Source organism: Ixodes scapularis, unplaced genomic scaffold (assembly GCF_016920785.2).
Source record: "Ixodes scapularis isolate PalLabHiFi unplaced genomic scaffold, ASM1692078v2 PGA_scaffold3__209_contigs__length_174095766, whole genome shotgun sequence".
Lineage (NCBI taxonomy): Eukaryota > Metazoa > Arthropoda > Arachnida > Ixodida > Ixodidae > Ixodes > Ixodes scapularis.
The window spans coordinates 78596820-78617635 of NW_024609868.1; the positions used below are offsets into that span (position 1 = coordinate 78596820).

The window sequence follows — 20816 nt, forward strand, 5'->3', positions numbered from 1 at the left end:
TGCAGATGCACTTTTTGGTGGAAAAGTCTTTATCTGTTTGTGTAATAACCCATCAAATACCGAGAAAGTGCCCACCCAAAATTTGGGAATAATCTAATCTTGAATAACTGGAGAATGAGTGCTTACGAGGTCCGAGAGAAAAAATGTGAAAAAGGCATATGATAGGGAGGGCTTCACTGCATTGAACCGACGCATCAAGCTTCACCGCTTTGCATCAATGTGCTCGGAGAAGCTACTATGTGGAGAAACATTGCAGTTAGCTAATTGAACTCGGCGGTTTGGGGCGGGCGCTTTGTCTTTTGCCTATTTTTCAAATATTTAAAAACGCAGGTGGGCACGAATTGTGGCTTGGGTGCATGCTCGATACTTTATGGTGTTTATTTTCTCTGAATCTCTGAAGTAGCAGATTTAACCGGAATAGTTGTCAAAACTCTGATATTATCTTAAAGAAATCAAGTTCATAACATACTTCTGAATTTTTTGAAGTTTTAACTCTGCACCCTCCCCCACTTTAGTGGTTGGTTGCAATCTCAGGGAGTGAAGGGGGGGAGGGAGGGGGGAAGGGGGGGAAGGGGCAGGAAAGGGCTACTAAAGGCATAAGGGCCCCAGGTGCCAGAGGACCTAGCTATGCCACTGTGTACAAGTTGTACAAAATTTGGGCCCGGAAAATGAAACATGAATCTTCCCCTAGAGGCAGTAACTGCACTATGGGAGGGGAGCTTTATGATGAATTCTGTATGTATATTGCACAAAACCCCTGTATGCTCGCAGTGGCACTTAGTTCCAGTGATGTTTCCTAGAGTACAACAAGAAAAACAATCTGTCAAAATGAGGGAATAAAACAAAAAGGGGAAATTCTCTGTTGCAGAATGCCCTGCTTCAACTAAATTGTTTGATAAGCTTTAGCTACTTTAATCTTTATTGCATTTTACCTGTATATTATAGAGTGAGTTTATTATGGCATGTCAGTTAGATATACTATGTGCTGCACTGTTGCTGTAACATACTCAGACGTTTGGCCTGTCTTTCCTTTGATTCAATAAGTTGGACATCCTTCCTTACTAAAGCATGGTAAGTGGAGAGGTTATAGACAAATATTGAAGTCATATATAGTTGATTTGTTTAAATATGAAAAGGATCTCATTCTGTGAATAAAATTTTGATCACTGAGCTGCCTGAAAATGCCTGCCGCTAGTGCAGTAGCATGTTTGGCATGACCTTCTTGTGGCATGTGGCTTTTGTGTTCTCCTTTTGGATGTATGTGTTGGTAGTGTTATTGTGAAGCCTCGAGTCTAACTTGTAACTTTGTTTTTGTGTCCCCACTCATTTAGCCCCTGCATGTTTTGTTTGTCTCTTTCTTTCATTGTGCTGTCCTGTCCCTCTTTTACTGACTCCTTTTGGGATGCAGAGTCTGGCAACCAAACCGAAGAAGGTAGACATTGTTTCTACCCTTTCTTTTGTTTCCGAGACATTTTCAGCACTCGAGTGTCCTTTCCCTACAGTTGTTTAGCTTTCTGTGCTTGACATAGTAGTCTTTCCTACTCAGGGTGAAGCTTGGTTAGAAAAACAATGATTGAAGATTTTCCTTGACTAGAAGCCAATATGGTACAAAGCTTTCTTTCTGAAGACGTTTCATCTATGCCTGAGGCGTTCCATGTGGAAGTTATTTTTATTAATTAAGCTGTTCACTTCCAAATTGTATAAGCTTTCCTAATAATGAAGCAGTCTTTTGTACTTCTGTTGTAAAAAGGTCTGTCATCTAACGGAAGTGAAAAGTTTTCTACGAGTTACTTCTATACTTTAGAACTATAGTTATTGAACGAAGCCCCTACAACACAGTTTCAGTGGCGCAGTGCCTTTTAGTCAATTGCAATTTTATGTTATGGTATCATTTAGTAGAATGGAATTGGCCTCACGTGTGTACATGCATTCTGAAAGTGGTGATAGTCTCGTGATTTCATTAAAAGTAGACTTATTTATTTATGCATGAGAAGTTTAAATGTTTTCTGATAGTCGCTATGTCCATAACTCGGACAAACTGAGCTTAATTTTGAATGCTTTAATCACGAGAAGCCGCATAATAACCCTGTGCCTGTTTTTGTTAAGATTGTGCAACGGTAACCCCAGTCTGGTTTTGAAAATGTCAGTACATACTTTTGTTTTTCTGTATTCTCTCTTTTCCCGGTGGTGCTTGTTTTTGCTTGGAAAATTCTTTTAATGTTTACGATGTAACCATACATTAAGCAAAGCCTATGCTCTGATTGGCAGCCCTCCTTTAACATAGCATGAAGTCTTCCCTTCCGTGATCCTACCTTGCGATCGATTTCTGATAGCCTCGTGTGTGTGTGTGGATGTTTATCTGCGTAGGGCATGTGCCCGTTTTGTGTGGCATGCAAACTCTGAAAAACGTGGACCTTTGTGTTTCTCTTCCCTATGGGGATGGCCGTCTGCATCCCAACCAACCAACCCTTCCACCCTTCTGCCCCACCTCTTCCTCCTCCTCCTCTTTGTGGTGCAGAAAAAGACGACTCACAGTCAGGTAGTACCTCACAATCCCTTCTCTTCTATTCCTCAACAGTGTATGTTGCACCTTCACCTCATTCCACTCTCTCATACATCTGCATACGGCTGTTTTTACTCCGTCTTCATTGAGTGTTTCGTGTTTGCTGCTACCTTGCTGTGCCTTTTTGTTTTCCCCATTTAGCTTTACGTGATTAGTCCACTAAAAAGATTTTTTAAAGATCCACTGGAGGAGGTTTGGGGTTCTGTGGGTGTTTCAACAATTCTCTTGTTTAATGGAACTTGAAGAACTAGCAACTCTGCATTAATTTTGTTTTTGCTGCCGAATATAAGCGAAAGAATGTAGCACTATCTAAGAGGCCTTACCTTTTTACAAAGCATTATCATAATTAAATTGCTTGTCTTTTAGGCATTTTAATTTTTTCTGCAGGGTATTCACACTACAGTTATTCTTTTCTTCTGTGCAATTAAGTGTTCATAGGTGTACTTATACTTGGGCATAGCTGACACAGTGAATGAAGGGACTTTTCGTAAATTTGTTTTCATACCAAACAATTTATCAAGGCTCCACATTAAATATATATATTTCTTTTTGGTAACTATGCCATATGGTGTGGTAGATCATACCTTACAAATGAGTGTAGGACAAAATGGTCCCAGACAAAACAATCTCAAACAGTATCGTCCTGAACGGTATGGTTTCGGACTATTTGGTCCCGAGTGCAAACCTGGACAAAATTTTTCGACACTTTTGACGCTCTGTCAAAAATGTCGCTGATATCTGCAGCAATTATTTTTAAGGTGGGTGATAGAAATAGAATGCGGTCCATTCATCACATCTCGATTCATCATAGGGGGAGTAAAGACAATTTATTGTGTAAAGACCGCATATTTTGATGCAGTGTTAGGAAATAACAATGAAAATAAACATGCTTTTGAACACATGACACATTTTATTATGTTCCATCAAAATGTCTACGATCTTGAAGCAACGCTGTGTGGGAACGTGTTAATATGGTCCACACCCTTCAGAGGGTCATTCATGGTAATGCTTCCTTGTACATACTGTGTGCAGATTGATGGAAATCACAGTTGCATTTCTCGGTAGACTGGTTCAAACTCAAGTTGAACGCACTAAAAGAAGAACGAATGGTGAAAATTATGCGCAAAAAATAAGAACTCTAGATTGACAAACGGCTCGCAACATAAATATTTTACGAATTACATTTAACAACAGACCAAGCAATAAAAAAAAGTAACTTCAAAATGACCAACGGCTCATGTCATAAGTGTTTAGCAAAAATAAATACACGCAATCTAAAAACTTGTGAAAAGCAGGAAAACTAATAAAAATGCCGCAAAAATGAGTTAGGACCATTTTGTCTGGCCTAGCACTCAGGACCATATTGTCCGGGGCCATATTGTCCGGGGCCATATTGTCCGGGGCCATATTGTCCGGGGCCATATTGTCCGGGGCCATATTGTCCGGGGCCATATTGTCCGGGGCCATATTGTCCGGGGCCATATTGTCCGGGGCCATATTGTCCGGGGCCATATTGTCCGGGGCCACATTGTCCGGGGCCACATTGTCCGGGGCCACATTGTCCGGGGCCACATTGTCCGGGGCCACATTGTCCGGGGCCACATTGTCCGGGGCCACATTGTCCGGGGCCACATTGTCCGGGGCCACATTGTCCGGGGCCACATTGTCCGGGGCCACATTGTCCGGGGCCACATTGTCCGGGGCCACATTGTCCGGGGCCACATTGTCCGGGGCCACATTGTCCGGGGCCATATTGTCCGGGGCCATATTGTCCGGGGCCATATTGTCCGGGGCCATATTGTCCGGGGCCATATTGTCCGGGGCCATATTGTCCGGGGCCATATTGTCCGGGGCCATATTGTCCGGGGCCATATTGTCCGGGGCCATATTGTCCGGGGCCATATTGTCTGGGGCCATATTGTCTGGGGCCATATTGTCTGGGGCCATATTGTCTGGGGCCATATTGTCTGGAACCATATTGTCTGGGGCCATATTGTCCGGAGCCATATTGTCCGGGGCCATATTGTCCGGGGCCATATTGTCCGGGGCCATATTGTCCGGGGCCATATTGTCCGGGGCCATATTGTCCGGGGCCATATTGTCCGGGGCCATATTGTCCGGGGCCATATTGTCCGGGGCCATATTGTCCGGGGCCATATTGTCCGGGGCCATATTGTCCGGGGCCATATTGTCCGGGGCCATATTGTCCGGGGCCATATTGTCCGGGGCCATATTGTCCGGGGCCATATTGTCCGGGGCCATATTGTCCGGGGCCATATTGTCCGGGGCCATATTGTCCGGGGCCATATTGTCCGGGGCCATATTGTCCGGGGCCATATTGTCCGGGGCCATATTGTCTGGGGCCATATTGTCCGGGGCCATATTGTCCGGGGCCATATTGTCCGGGGCCATATTGTCCGGGGCCATATTGTCCGGGGCCATATTGTCCGGGGCCATATTGTCCGGGGCCATATTGTCCAGATCCCCTTACAAACATGGTACCCCTTTTCTGTTCTTTTTTTTTTGCGATGGCAGTAAAGAAACTATACTATTAGCATGTATATTGATTATATTTGTAAGAAAATAAAATATGCTTCACCAGCACTTTGCTGTGTACTACTAATATAACTAATAAATATGTCCTTTTTGTTATAAGCCATGTTGAGTAATTTTGAATTGCAGAATACAAACTTGACCCAGATATGACGTAGCGGGAAGATATAAGGTGTGGGTTTTTTTGCTTTACATGTCGCAAGTCAAAAGGATAAATTGAAAGCTGTCTCGAAGAGGTTGGCATGTCCTGTTCACAGAAGATGTGCATCTCCTGCCCAATATTGCTTACCTTTGGATAACTCCAAACAGCTCACTCACTCTCATTCACCATTTTTGCACTTCAGTTGATATTGAGAGAAAATAGGCATGTTCAGTTTTAATTCGAGGCAGTGTGTAGCTTCAATTCATCCACATCTCATCAACACCACTATAATCTGTTCAGCCTTAAGACGTACCACAGCAAAGGCTACAAGTGCGAACTCGTTGCTCAAGGACGCACTTTGAGTGTACTAATTCTCGCACAGCAGGAGCAGCTGCCGAATCTTCGAGCTCGTGCTTTTAGCCTCTTCTGCAGCATGCCTTAAAGGGACACTGAACCTTTTTTTAAAAAAACATATTTTTAAGAGTCTGGATTGGACGTGTATGCTACAAATTGAGCTTCCTAAGAAAATTGATATATAGGTATACATCTAGCTCAATATTTGCATTGCGCGACTAATATTTCAAAAAATGCTTCTACTTCGAGACTTAAACCCTAAAATAGAAGCATGTTTCACAATTGCCCGCATTCGCCTTGCGACGTAAATACTATGCCAATTTTTTTTTTTTTTTTAAGTTTATTTTGTGACATTTGCGTGCAACCCGTGCACTTCAAAAAAAAAATTGAAGTGTGTTCCATGTCCTTAAAGGCAGACGAGCAGCCAGAAAGGAGGAAACTCTCCCTCAATTCCTCTTTACCATCCGAGATTAAGGGAGATCTTCCTTTCCGTGGGGAGCAGCTCAGTGGCCCACTTCTATGGGGAGAGGAGAGTGCGAGAGGGAATAGAGAAAAGGAAACTGGGAACCGGTTTCCTTCCCGGCAGAAGACTATTCTGTAGGTCGGCTTTAAGGTAAAAGGAAATAGTTGCCTGTGGGGAAAGTTTTGGCCTAATTTGTAGCCCATTTTTTGGGACTAGGTATGCATATTTGTGGCGTTAAGGCATGCAATTTATGTTGCTTTGATATGCTTTATACATAGCTTGCATCGTGCTGTGCCCTTGACACATTCTGTTGTGGCTTACTCCAGCAATGTATGTAAAATGGAGCAGAGTTAATAAATGAAATGTTGAAGATATGTTATCAGTGCTTGTACTATATATTTTAATGGAAAGTGCAAGTGCTAGGGTTCAGTGTTTTTGGTTTTTATTTATGTAATAATTTGCAAACTTTCATTTGGTTTTTATGTATAAAAACTTCTAACTACTACCCTGGGTGGCAACGTGCTAAGCTTGCCTGCCTGTCATTACGTTTATTGCCCCCAGATGGGGATGTTTTCCTAGCGTATTTACAAGTGAGTAATAATTGTCCTTTGATTTGCCTAACCATTTTGGTTTTCGTGAACTTTTGCTTCGAAAGACCACCGCCCTAGGGAAAGCCATCCACCGACCACTGCTGGAGGCCTTCAGCGAACTGCATCCACCACGGAGTTTGGACCTCCGGGCGATGACAAGGAGATTGAGTACTTCTTTGCCTCGGATGCCAGGTAACTAGAAGTACTGACTAAAATGTCGGTAGTGCATTAGCATCAGGTTTGCTGGGTCTTAGTTTTTCAAAGGAGCAAATGTTGCATGGTTTTTAAGGCTTTTACTCTAGAGGAAAAAACTTTTATTTGCATTCAAATCATTGTCTTTAACCCCACCTCGAAGAGGACTTGTACACTGAGGTGCAAGGTTAACCTTACCATGTGGCAAAATTCAGACCTATCGCCTTTTTTGTTTTTTCTTTCTAGCGCCATCATCGAACACACCAACAGGGTGATCTTCCTCGAAGATGACGATGTCGCAGCCGTGTCTGAAGGACGTATGTCTGACGAATTTGTCTGCATTTTTCCCCCTCTTAGTTGGTGAACTTCACTAACACTCTATTTAAATACTTTATAGATCTCACCATCCACAGACTCAAGAGGACTCTGGACGAGAACGTGAACCGTGAAATTATTACTCTAAAGATGGAAATCCAGCAGATCATGAAGGGTAAGCTCGAGAGCATTGGTTCTCAATCTTTTTAATTTTAGGGAACTCCTTCCTCTCCTTCTTAATTGATAGCTCAGGAACCTCGCCAGCCTTGGTATCGCTGCAGTAAAGTGGTGCAGAAGCCTGCAGACACAATAAACAATAAGGCACACACTAAGGAGCATTCGAGATAGTTCTGCATAAATAGGAGGCTCAGATCGTTTAGAATGCAGTGTTTAAACTGGGGAAACACTTGCCTTAGAAGCAGGGACTGTCCGGGAAATTTGAGGGCTCGGGGAATCTGGGGGGTACTCTGGGGAATCCCTGGGTTTCTAGGAATGTAGTTTGAGAACCTACTCATAGCCTGCACTAAGGTCGCATTAGCGGCCATTGCGGCAGCCTCACAGTTGAGCGCGTACCTTGTGCAGCATGCATTTCGTGCCATGGAATTTGTTTTTCTCAGCAAGGACAACTAGGAATGACCACTGGGACGATGCAGTGATGTCATGTGCAAGCCATGTGTGCTCTAGAGTTTAACTTTTATGGCACAGTTGTCTCGTGCTTATTTCAGGGCAGAGGCCTTGCTGATTGATGTCTACATAACTTTATCGGGTTTCTTGCAGGCAACTTCAGCTCTTTTATGCAGAAGGAGATCTTTGAGCAGCCAGAGTCTGTGATCAACACCATGAGGGGGCGGCTCAACTTCGAGAAGGAGTCGGTCATCCTCGGAGGTATCAAGGACTACATTGCCGAGATCAAGCGCTGCAGGAGGCTCCTCCTGATTGGTTGCGGCACCAGCTATCATAGCGCCATCGCTGTAAGTTTGCAACTTTTGAAGACCCGGTTGGCACTTGCTTGCTGTCTTTAACGTTATAAATACTGAACATTTACATATAGACTGACCTTGTTCATACGATATCTCTCGTGGACTCCTTCGATACTGTTTCTTTTCATATATTTAGTGGAGGCTTAGGAATGTGCAATACTGCATTACAGAGAAGCAGAAGACTTTTGTATTCTGTTCTCTTAGTTCAGTGTGCCTCAGTCTTAGGCCTCTGTAATGAATCAACATCTGCTTGCTTGCCTTCTTACTTTTAGATTTTTAAAGATATCCAACGACAACTAATTAAGGGGGACACTGGCTAGAGGTTGAACTTCTGAACTACTCAAGTGATCGGAAGGAAATTTGCAGGGAAGATTTAACATAAGATGTATGTGTACTGTGCAAACTTTCAGCTCTCTAGGGCAACCTTACATACCTGCATAAGGAGATATGCCAGACAAGGAAACAGCACACCCTCAAAACAAGCACTCTAAAGATTTCATGCACACAAACGGAAGAGCCACTTACACAGTTTTAACAGATATGCCACACTTCGTTAAGAAATCTATGATATGCAAATGAAGCTATTAAGCATCATTTTAACTGCTTGAATATAAAGTGGGGGATGGAAGACTTTGGGCTTTCTGGTTTTTATAACTAATGTAAATATTTCAGGAAGAGTGATTACCTCAAAATATGAGTTGCATATCTGTCCTATGTCAGTTTTTGAAAACATTGTCTTTTTTTAATGAGGACTTTAACTTAGAACAAACTAAAGTACATAACCCGATTCCTCAGTAAATTTCAGTTCAGAAACATCTTGATTGTGGTACCGGAATAATTTTACCCTTAAACAAAAGATTCCTTCGTATGAAATTTGCAGCAAAATGCGAAACTGCATTCAAACGTTCAACTCCTTTACTTTGTTACTGCCTCACAATCTGTTGAAATTATTTTATATCGTCATTTGGCGCATGGTTATGAAATTGAGTGTAAGGATGTATAATTAGTTTCTAAAACTGAAAACCTCAAAACTGAAAAATTTATTTTTTCAAAAAATTTCAAACTTACGCCCATGTGGCCCCCCTTAAACATGAGAATTGTCTAGTATGTGCAAGCGAGAAAAATTATGAAAGCAAAAACTTCATTATGATGCTATTAAATGCAAAGCTGCAAGCGAGCTGGACAAGAATGACGATAATAATCCCTGGAGAAAGGGGACAAGGGGGACAAAGGACGAACAAATCTCCAGGCGCAGCTAGGTGACTGGTGCACGACCGAAAAAATCCGCCTGGTCTGGGTATCGAACCCCGGACCTCTCCATTTGTGTCTGTGTTTTGTCCCTCTTGTTCCCCTTCTCCAATATTTATTTTCGTCATTCTTATCCAGCTCGCTTGCACCTTTGCATTTAATTTAGAGCTGTGCTAATATTCTGAATTTCAAATAATAGTTTCGAATAACACACTATTTGATATTCGCTTCGAGAAGAACTGTACTATTGCGTTTTTCGAAGTGTTTGTTGCGGCGGGTTAGTCCCGTTGAGTGCGCTTCTTACCGAGCACCGGTGCAGTGCGGAGAAGGAATGCCCGCGGAAGCGAGCTCCGTGGGTGTTGGTTCTCTGCATTACATCGGTGCTCGATTAGAAGCGCACTCAACGGGGTAACCCTCCGCAATAAACACTTGCGAAAGTATGAATATCGCAATGGCGTTCTTGGAGGAAAAGCATATATTTAAAGCGGGATGGTGGACGCGTGCAGGCTATATTTGAAAACAAATGGAAACTTTGTGAATGTGTATATCTACATTGTAGTAGATGTTTCAAAATTAAACTGACTGTTATGCAAGAGTATACTATGTTAGGCAGAGATGCACTTACAACCTGCGCTCATCATGCGTGATTCATTCTTCTTTAACTCAAGATTAAAGAAATAAAACTCAATTGGGTATAGTTGGCCATCTCTATAGGACTCATTTCATGTCAAATCCGTCGTTTACTTGCCATCTTAAGACATCAGACCTTCTGAGGTCACAGTTCATAAATATAGATAGATTGAACTTAGCTTATAGATGAGCAAGTGGAACAACCTTCACAATTTTAGCTGGGTTTTCGTCTAAGCATTATGCAACAATAGTAAAAGGTGATGAAAAACTACTCAATATTCGAATTGAAAATATTCAGCCAGGACCTTTATTCGCTTCAAACTCAAAATTCACTATTCGCACAAGACTAATTTAATTGCATTGTAATCCAAACCTTAAAATGCAAGCCTTTCACTCTTGTTGGTGTTAAGCTGGTGGCGGCTGATAAAACCTGTTTGCTCTACTGACGTCTACCCTCTGTTTAGCTCAGTCGGTAGAGCACTCCACTGGAAATGGCGAGGTCCCGGGTACGATAGCCGGACCAGGCAGATTTTTTTGTCGCGCACCAGTCACCTAGCTGTATTTAAAGATTTGTTTGTCCTTTTTCCCTCGTGTTCCCCTTCTCCAGGGATTATTTTCGTGAGCAAAAACTGGTCTGCAGCCGAGTAAAGTCATGACTTCCCATTGCCTCTCTGGAAGTGTTAAATTTCATTCTTCACTTTTTTTCTTTTTTTTCACAATATTTTAGAAATATTCAGGCTTTATAGAGAAAGAATACCTGAGATTTGATATGTCTAGGTATTTTTATAAGGAAACCAAATAGAGCTCTTTGAATGGGGTCATACTATGGTTCTTTTTGCTGTTTTATGCCACCTCTAAAAGAAGTTGAAAGATACTACCATAGAGATTGAGTGGAAGAGTGTTTCTTGGCTTAAATATCTCATATTCTAATTTTTTTTTTTTTAATTTCTAGTCGTAGATCTTTTATATTGATGTTGTAAGTAGGTGTACATACGAGACAGAATATCTTCCGGAGCATCTAAATTTTCATATGACTTTTATGACCTCACGTAATTGAGAAAAAGAAAAGTTAACCAAAACTATCACGATTGAACTTGTATTTTTGTATTAATTACGAAATAATGTGGGCATGTAGAATTATTGTTTAAATGTTCCTTGAAAGGTGCTCATGCTTTGTTTGCTACTGGTAGTGTGTGATCATACATGCTGGTTTCACCATTCATGTTTTCTTTTTGCGAATGCACAGACTCGACAGATCCTCGAAGAGCTCACTGAATTGCCTGTCATGGTAGAACTGGCCAGTGATTTCCTGGACCGTAACACCCCTATTTTTAGGGATGATGTCTGCTTCTTCATTTCCCAGTCAGGTGTGTTAATACTAGTAGTTCTCTGTTCTTGCTCGGCACATGTTCTCCACACCATCTTCATAGCAATTATTTTTGGTGCTCTGGTGCCAGATTAAAAGCAACGGTGTGGACACTTGAATATACTTTTTTTTTTTCCGTTCGATATTTCTTTTTTTTAATTTTGTTTCAGTAGCTAATATATTAGAAAATACAGCGAAAAAAAAGGCTCCATTTTTTGGTGACATAAATTTAATGCTCGTGAGATTGCTTTTTACTTTATGCTAGGTGTCCGTTTTATGAAAAACACAGAACTCCTGAAAGTTGCTTCATTTTTTTGAAAAAAATTTTATGGAAATATTATTACATCTGCCAAACTTTGTTTGCAGGCACATTCTCACGCATTTTGATTTTTATTTAGCAGTAAAAATGTTGGGTATTACATAAGATATTTGTAGTTTTCTTCTAGACTTTTTTTTTTATTTTTTAACCCCAAGAGGGGAGGGAAAAAAGTTAAAAATATCAAAATTAGTATATGCACAACGTACTTGTTCTTTTTATTTATTTGTGTCTGTCCCCCTTTTTATGTTTATTATGTTTCTCTAGCTCACTTCAATGAGTATACCGTAAAATCCTGAGATATAGCCTACCTAAAATCGAAAGCATATTGGGTGAAAATAAGAAGTGGGGGGGGGGCTAACTTTCGGCGTGCAATCAAAAAAAGCTGAAAGAATGCTAATTTTACATTTTGTGACTTGCAAAACTCGTAATCTCAGCTCCCTGTCATTACAAGTTTCGTAGGTCACAAAATTTAAAACTAGAATTTTTTCAGCTTTTTTTGATTGCACACCGAAAGCTAGCCCCACTTCTTATTTTCACCCAATTTTCTGACTGGGAAGTCAGCAAACATTGCTGACTTCCCAGTCAGCCATGTTTGCTTATCTCATGCCGTGGTTAAGTAACACCATTTCTGCTGAGGTCACCATTGGCCAGGACCCTGCAATTACTAAGAAGGGGCTATTTTTCGGTGTTCTTGAAAAAATAGCAAATCGAGCCAAAAGTAGGGGTGGGTTATCTTTCGGGGGTGAGGTGTCTCTCGGAATATAAAGGGTAGTACCGTATTTACTAGAGTAATAGCCGCACTGTTATGAAGAAAAACTTGAAGGTTTGCTTTTTCCGCGGAGCACGCAGATTAGTTGCCAATCACCGCAATCAGCAGCATGATTCCAGCTGTTTACAGGACAGAGATAACGTCTTCCTGTGAAGATACCATTTGTGAAGATTGCATTTGTATGGAGAATCGTGTTCTTGATCTGGTTATTCACTGTTATTTATGCGCAACGCAATGATTGGCTGTGTTTCTGTTCTGTTGGAAAGTAGACGCGAAGGCCTTGCACATTAATAGTGCGTCTATTGCTCGAGTAAATACGGTATAGTGTTATTTTCTTTTTGTGTGTCTTATGTTTGTCATAGTAACAATATTATGTGAATTCTGTTGTTTCGCTCTTTATTTTTTATTTCTTCTGGGCTTCAAACTACAGTATTTACTATCCTCACGTAAATGCTTTTATGCTTCGGCAGCACATTCTGTAATGTGAACCATTATGCCTTTCAAACAGTTTTATTTGTGGGTGCTGGGTTACATGACATGAGGTCATCGGTGTTGTCTTATTTGAAGGAGAGACTGCGGACACGCTGATTGCCCTGCGATACTGCAAGCAGCGGGGAGCCCTGATTGTGGGTGTTACCAACACTGTGGGCTCGAGCATCTGCCGAGAGAGTCACTGCGGCGTGCACATCAACGCAGGACCTGAGATTGGAGTGGCCAGCACAAAGGTGCGTCCTTGAAACTCCAACAGTGGTGAACTGATGCATTTTATCTTCGGTGGATTGCTCTGAAAAAACATTAAAGAGGATGGCTCTAAACATGCTTCAAGATTGAATGCTGTCTACATGTATTGCCATGATTGTTAGACTGTTGCATGCAAAACAGATATATCTTTGGTTAAAGCTGAGACAGCAGTGATGCTCTTTGAGCTGAGCATACAGAAATTGGCAGGTTTTTTCATTTGCACAAAGTGCCATTTCGACATGCATTGCTTCACGTGCTCAGTGATCTGAGCAATGTCAAAGCAGTGAGCTATGACACTGTTTTCACATTGTCCTGGCACTGTTTTGCCATTGTCCTGGCACTGTTTTGACACTGTTTTGACACTGCTCTGTCAGACGCCGCTCTGTCAGGCGCCGCTCTGTCAGGCGCCGCTCTGTCAGGCGCCGCTCCGTCAGGCGCCGCTCCGTCAGGCGCCGCTCCGTCAGGCGCCGCTCCGTCAGGCGCCGCTCTGTCAGGCGCCGCTCCGTCAGGCGCCGCTCTGTCAGGCGCCGCTCCGTCAGGCGCCGCTCTGTCAGGCGCCGCTCTGTCAGGCGCCGCTCTGTCAGGCGCCGCTCTGTCAGGCGCCGCTCTGTCAGGTGCCGCTCTACTAGAAACTGCTTTGTCACGGCGGTGTTTACTATGAACCCTTGGTTTTGAAGTTTCTGTAGCTAGATTGTTTTTTTTTTTTTTTTGTCTTTTTTAGAGTTGTAAAGATGGGCTTAATCATGTGAGCAGTGTCGGAGCAATGAGCAAAGACACTGTTTTGACACTGGTGTTTTGAACACGCTCTGTCGCGCGCCACTCAAAATGGTCTCCTTAATTGTGAAGTTATTTTTTTTTTTTTTTTTTCGGTGTTGTAAAACACTGCTTCAATTTTGTTTGCAGGCATACACAAGCCAGTTCATCTCCCTCGTGATGTTTTCCCTGATGATGTGCGAAGACCGCATCTCCATGCGGCCGCGTCGTAGCGAGATTATTCAGGGTCTGCACAGGCTCCCTGGTTGGTTTCTTTCACCAAAATGAGTTGCTGGGCGAGTTGGATAGACATCTTGACTTAAACAGCGCAAAAAAGTTACATAAGGAAGAGACAACAGGAAGGAAAGAGTGCTTGTTTTTTTGCACTCTTTTTTTTTTTTGCACTGTTTAAGTCAAGATGGTTTCTTTCAGTCCCAAATCTTCTGAATGCTTTTTTTTTTATTTCACTCTAACCAATTTTTTTACATTATGCATTTATTTGAAATTCAGACCAGATCAAGGAGGTGCTAAAGTTGGATGATGAAGTGAAGCAGCTGGCACAGCACCTCTACCAGCAGAAGTCTCTCCTGGTCATGGGCCGCGGCTACAACCACGCCACTTGCCTGGAAGGCGCTCTGGTCTCTGGCATCATACTTTCCCACTTGCTCTCTCATTCATAGATCATAAGCTTGACTTTATCTACTTCTCTTAGTGTCTCGATATTGCCATAATTTTTTTATTTTTTATTTTTTTTTATTTGTGAGACTTTGAGGCTAAAAGAAAACTTCCCAGGGATTGCAAAAAGTTGTCCAAATGGATTACTACCTCAGTTTCTTTGTAAGAAAGCTTTTATGATGATGATGATGATGATGATGATGATCATCATCATCATTATCATCGTCTGTTCACTTTGTGTGCTTGTGACCAGCTAAATGGCCTCTGTAGCGGCACCAGGCGATCCACAATTAAAAAAAAGCGCCCGCGCGACTAAACGAGGCGCAAGACAGTCGGCCAATATTCGAGCACCTGCAACGCCAGCTCCGAACACCACCGCAAGCAACTCTGTTTTAGCTTTTGTATATAATGTAAATAAATTAGTGTAAGGCCAATGAACCCTTCACCTCTATTATGATGCACATAAAGCAGATTTTGAGATGTGGGTGCCTGCTGAATGTCGTTATACAAATGTTCTACGTAGGTCATGAAAGCATCTAAGACAGTGTGAGTAACGAAGGAAGTAGCAAGAAAGCTCAATAACTGAGTAGTGCCGGGATGTAGCTGCTTTGTGCTGATGTACACAGTTGTGTCAGTGTGGACATCTAGCCTACTGTACGCACTTGACACTGAACTGCGGCCTGAATGGTGGTCGTGACGAAAGTGTGTGCTGGTTTTTCGGGTGCAGAAAATCAAGGAGCTGACATACATGCACTCTGAGGGCATCCTAGCCGGAGAGCTAAAGCACGGTCCCCTGGCCCTGGTGGACAAGGCCATGCCAGTCATGATGGTGCTCACCCGCGATCCTGTCTTCCCCAAGTGCATGAATGCCCTGCAACAGGTGGGGACGTTGTGCATGTGCGAGATAAACGTTTTGGTTGAAAAGCAGTTTTAATACCGGGACCAGGATTCCGCTTGTTTGGATTCTTTGAAAGATACCCGATAAACAATAAGAGCTCAAGAAGATTTCTGTCAAAATAATCATAGCTACATATTCTCTAAAAGTTTCACCCTGTAGTAATTTGCACCACTTGTGCCTCCTGACCATATTTATTTGATGAGAAATATGTGAAGTTCCTTCGAAGTCTTGAAAATATGATATGTGACTTAATGCTAATTGCATACAGACCCTTTCTTTCCCGAAATGTTGGGCCCAAGGTGCTTAAATATAAAACATAAATGAGTTTCCCTATTAACGTTTTTTTCTAATTCTTTTCTGGAAAGAAAGGGAAACAAATGTTCATTGATATGCATGCCTGAAAAAGCAATAAAATTAATTTTAAAATAATGTGAGAGAACCAGCTTTGAGGCTTCAGCTTCCCTGAATATAAGCTACCTATATAATAATACAAAGCCTTATCTATGGACAAGTGAATATGCTTCATGGCTTTTTTCTGCATTATTGTTACGGTTCTTATGTCATCATTCAGCTTCTGTATGTCTTTCATTTAGTGTCAAGGTTCAGAACACTTTTAATAATAATAATAATAATAATCTTTATTAGCACAAAGAGCGGACTGTGTCCTGGGGGGCGTGCGAGGCGAGAGCAGATAGTAGTACTCATTTAATTAAAAGAGAGGCAAGAGTATATATGTGGCCGCTTATCGCAGATTGTCGTTCTATTGAGGTAAATTCAACAGTGTCGAAAGCTTGTATGGCATATTTTTTACATCTGGTGATTCCAAGTGCTTTTTAAGAAATGTGATATTAAAAGGATAAGTTACCACAGAAAAGTTTTTTTTTTTTTCTTAATTTTATACTTCTTTTTACTACAGTATTCTCAGGGGCAGGCATTAGTGCTAAAAGCTGCAGTGGACAGAAACTTCTCTGTGCTCAAAGAGATAAAAATTTCTCTTTGATACTGTTGAATGTGGCAGCCTATGGCTCACAGTACTCGTAGCCAAAGTGGTAATGCCATTTTAAAATGCTAAACGCGAATTTTGAAAAAAAAAAATTATCAGGCATTTGTTAATTTTTTTAATCTGCGTACAATGATGTTTCATTAATATGAACCCTAACTTGGGGAACAAACTGTGTAAATACATGCATTTTTGCTTGGTTATTATAAATGGCTTACATTATGGATAATCTTGGGGGGGGGGAGGGTGGAAGGGTTTATATTTGTGAGACGTGACTGTAATGAGTTTTTCTTTTGGATCTGGTTTGTCCCGAACGGGTGGCAGAATGTGTGTTCCCTTCACGTTGCAGGTGACGGCCCGCGATGGCCGTCCGATCGTGATCTGCGAGAAGGGGGACGAGGAGACCAAGAAGATGAGCTTCAAGTCCCTGGAGGTGCCCCACACCGTGGACTGTCTGCAGGGCGTGCTCACCGTCATCCCCCTCCAGCTCATGTCCTACCACATTGCTGTGCTCAAAGGATGCAACGTGAGTGGAGTTCTGCCCATTTTAACCTGACCAAAAATACAGTTTATTGGTTTACTGGTACAGCTCACCTTGTTGAGGCTGTAGCAGGTGCAGTAATTAAACAATAAATTTGGAAGACAAAAAAAATTTTTTTGTCTTCCAAATTTATTGTTTAATTATTGCGCCTGCTACAGCCTCAACAAGGTGAGCTGTACTAGTAAGTATATCAATAAACTGTATTTTTAATATTATTTTTAATACTGTATATATATATATATATATATATATATATATATATATATATATATATATATATATATATATATATTTGCAGTGCTTTGCTGCAGGGTGATGCAGACAAATATATTTTTAGTTTCCAGGCTTCAGGGTCATCAGCCCCAATGGGAAACAGCCGAACACCTTGCAAGTTTTAATCAATATCTGATGATTAAAGAAAATTTGTGCATTTGAGGTCCTACGAACTTGAGCATGTATGTGCTGCCCAAATATTCTGAATAACTAAATTGTTTGCTCAAAGGTTGGGCTTGAAGTGTGTTAGGCATAGTATATTTTCGACCAAAGCCAAATTTGATTTACTAGGAGTTGAATAGTGCAACCATGACCTGCTTACTTGGCAATTTCGTTACGCTTCTAATGCATTTTTTTTTCAATTCTTTTTTTCTGGAAATGTTGTAATCAAAAGGGATTGATTCTTTTTACAGATGGGTAGCAATTTGCAAACTGCATATTCTGCACAAAATGAATGACAACATTTGTCCAGCTTTAACAGCGAAACATGCCCGTGCTTTTTATTGCTTTTATTTTCTTGAGGTGCTCTCGGGAGTAAAAAGGGGATGGATGTGTTGGGAAAATAAATGTGACTGTTTTTTTAAGGGAGGTGCACCACATCTTGCTAGGAAACGTTGAATCCTTTGTGCATTGCTTAAGTCTATTATTTTGTGTAGTCACATATTCTATAGGTAAATGCTTTTATTTGGTACAGTGTAGATGTAACATTCAGTATTTGAAAATGTTTTGTGTGCTTTTGCAAGATGAACGGGGACCATGTTGGTAAAGGTGCAACCACCGAAAGTAATGAAAACGCAGGACAGAGGACACTCGCACATTTCAACCATAACTACAGCATTTGCTGTTATCCACTGCAATTCAGCAGCCCTTCCTCGTCCACGACCAAACGAGAGAAGAACATGGAGGAAAAACTGGAAAGAGGCAGAAAGATATGTGCCATAGTAAATGGCTGATATAAATTTGGAAGTTGCTGATGTGACATGACATGATGTCACATGATAAGTTTGAGTGTCTCACGGGTCTAAGTCGACCCTCAATAATTCAAACTCCAAAAAGCCACAGACTTCAGTTTGAAATATCAGAAGTTTGAATTATAAAAAAATCAAAATATTATGTGAGGCAAAGTAGCGACTTGCTATATTAATAGCTACACATACCTAGCAGATTTCTTACACTTTCCTCTACACAGGCCTATTTATAAGCAGGCACACTCATGAAACATTGGTGAAGTTCGAAGTGAATAGTGGTTTTAGCCGAATGTTTTTAACTGAGTATTGAATAATTTCTCCAAACCTATTACTATTGTTGTACCATGCTTGAAAATTCAGCTGAACTCGTGAAGGTTGTTCACAACCTCCCACTTGTCCACTCCTAAGCTCTGTCAGTCTTAAGGCGAAAGCCTTTCTTGTCCCATTACGCAAAAAAGTGGCAGCGTTGTGCCCAAAAGATGGTTACACCCATACGTCATCAAGCACGAAATAAAACACGAAGAAAAGCACAGCAATGCAGAGGCTTCATCTCTGAAGCCATTGTGAAGCCTAGTATAACTATCTATCAACCGTGGCCTCAGAAAGTCAAATGCCTACTTTGGGGTGGCATGTGAATGACAGGTGTGACATGAAATTAAACCTAAAAAGACGCCCAGCTATCCTAATCGAGGGGATTAGTAAATCTACTTCCTATATGCAAATATTCTTTCTTTAATCTCGAATTTAACCCCCTCAGAAATATTTAAAAAAACAATCACGAATAATGAGAGCAGATTGTCGGGACAGTTCCGCTTGCATAATCGCGCTGGGAATTAGTCCCATCGAGTCCGCTACTGAGCACCCGCGTGCTGCGGAAAAGCGATGACCGCGAGCTTCGCGGGTATTGCTTTCCCGCAGTACACAGGGGCTCGGTGAGAAGCGCACTCAACGGGGCTAACCCGCCGCGGTAAACAAACTGCATAAATTAAGCGAAAAAGCTGTTTCGATTATGCAGCTTATGAATGCATTAAAAACATAGCGGAGCAAAAAAAAAATTTTAAATTCGTTCAAATTAAATAAGTATGAAATATACGAGCTTGAATTATGGCAAGTCCACTGTAAATAAGAAACTGACAATATCATAAAAAAAATAAGTTCGAATTTTTTTTTTTAAGAAACAAATTGGAAAGAATTGTTATTTAAAGCAGATAAGAATAAAATACAATTTGGATAACAACAAGAATGCAAAAAAGGAAAATTAGACACAGGGCCAGTAATACATGTTTTCTTGCACAGTGTGCGGTAATATATGAAGGATGCAGTAAGTGTGGGTGAAAGCACTTTTATATTGTCTCTTATGTTATGGTGGACAATCTCTTATATAATAGGAGACTGCATTTGATAGCCACCTTACTGCTTGAGATATGTTTGGTTCATATCTATGATGGCCGATGTGCTTCCGGGATAATTTTCACATCTTATTGACAGTTGTGTTTTCTTTCTTTTTTTTCAGGTCGACTGCCCAAGGAATCTGGCCAAATCTGTGACAGTCGAGTGAGGAGGCGAAACAAGAGGTCTACCCTGCACTGCAGATTTTATACTGAACTTCACTTCTGCATTTTTTTACATTTCTGACATGCTGCTATCCATGCACGAGTCGTATTTTGTTTGTTCTTGCTTCTATAATTTATGTTCAGTGTTCCAAATGAGCTGCTACAACAGGTCACTTTATTTTAAGGCTCAGAGCTAATGGTTGTCAAATAAAAGCAGCCATTTGACATATTTAGTTATGCAAGTTATACAACTTGAGGCTTGTGCAATTTTGTTTCCAACATTTTGTCTGTGTATGACCTGTTTTATATTATTTGAGAAGGTACAGGGTTTCTCTTTCATGCTTTTTTTTGCTTTTTTTATTTTGATATATGGCTATAGATCTTTAATTGGCTTGTAAATATCTTGCCAAACTCATTGCTGCTCTCTTTATTAAAGGTGTTACATCTCCTGTTATATGCTACATAATACAATATATGAAATAAACCATTTTGAGGGGATATACCCACACTGAATATTTTGTTTTTATTGCAAGCTGTTTTAAGAGATAAGATGGCTGAAGTATTTCTATGTTGTCATATTTAGAGTCCCCTGAAATACACACCACGTTAAATTAATACATTCACTGTGCTTTTAAAAGCCCTCAACTACAAAAGTTGGCCTAGAGGCAGGGATTAGCAAACAGTGATGTTTTTGGATTTAATATGAATCCAATGTTTGCTTTATCTGAAAAATACTTAATTTAATAATCTAGAATGTAGCAGCAAATATTATATTTTGTACACCCTAGCCTTTGTCGCTGCTGCGACATTAAAGGGGCCCTGCAAGGACTTTTTTTACTGGTTTTTAATTTGTACTGAGCCTAAGCGCTCTGGACGTAGTAACTTAATGAAGCTTTTCTTTTCTCGAATTTCGCTTTATTTTAAAAGCTA

The 20816-nt window shown here is 41.1% G+C and overlaps 1 protein-coding gene across 5 annotated transcripts in view; it reads left to right on the forward strand.

Moving 5' to 3' along the window:
* The window catches only part of LOC8035483 (glutamine--fructose-6-phosphate aminotransferase [isomerizing] 2), a 46099-nt gene extending 25710 nt beyond the window's left edge, over positions 1-20389 (forward strand). For 3 of the 5 annotated variants that reach the window (XM_029995658.4, XM_029995657.4, XM_029995654.4), the window contains 11 exons: positions 6731-6857; positions 7104-7174; positions 7255-7347; positions 7950-8143; positions 11277-11397; positions 13052-13209; positions 14129-14243; positions 14489-14616; positions 15381-15533; positions 16901-17077; positions 19847-20389. In XM_029995658.4, coding sequence (XP_029851518.2) covers positions 6731-6857; positions 7104-7174; positions 7255-7347; positions 7950-8143; positions 11277-11397; positions 13052-13209; positions 14129-14243; positions 14489-14616; positions 15381-15533; positions 16901-17077; positions 19847-19891 — 1382 coding nt within the window. In that variant the 3' untranslated portion in view covers positions 19892-20389. Of the gene's footprint in view, positions 1-2518; positions 2540-6730; positions 6858-7103; positions 7175-7254; positions 7348-7949; positions 8144-11276; positions 11398-13051; positions 13210-14128; positions 14244-14488; positions 14617-15380; positions 15534-16900; positions 17078-19846 lie in introns of all 5 variants that reach the window. The other 2 variants (XM_029995655.4, XM_029995656.4) reach the window with 1 other exon arrangement.
* The last annotated feature ends 427 nt before the right edge of the window (positions 20390-20816 follow it).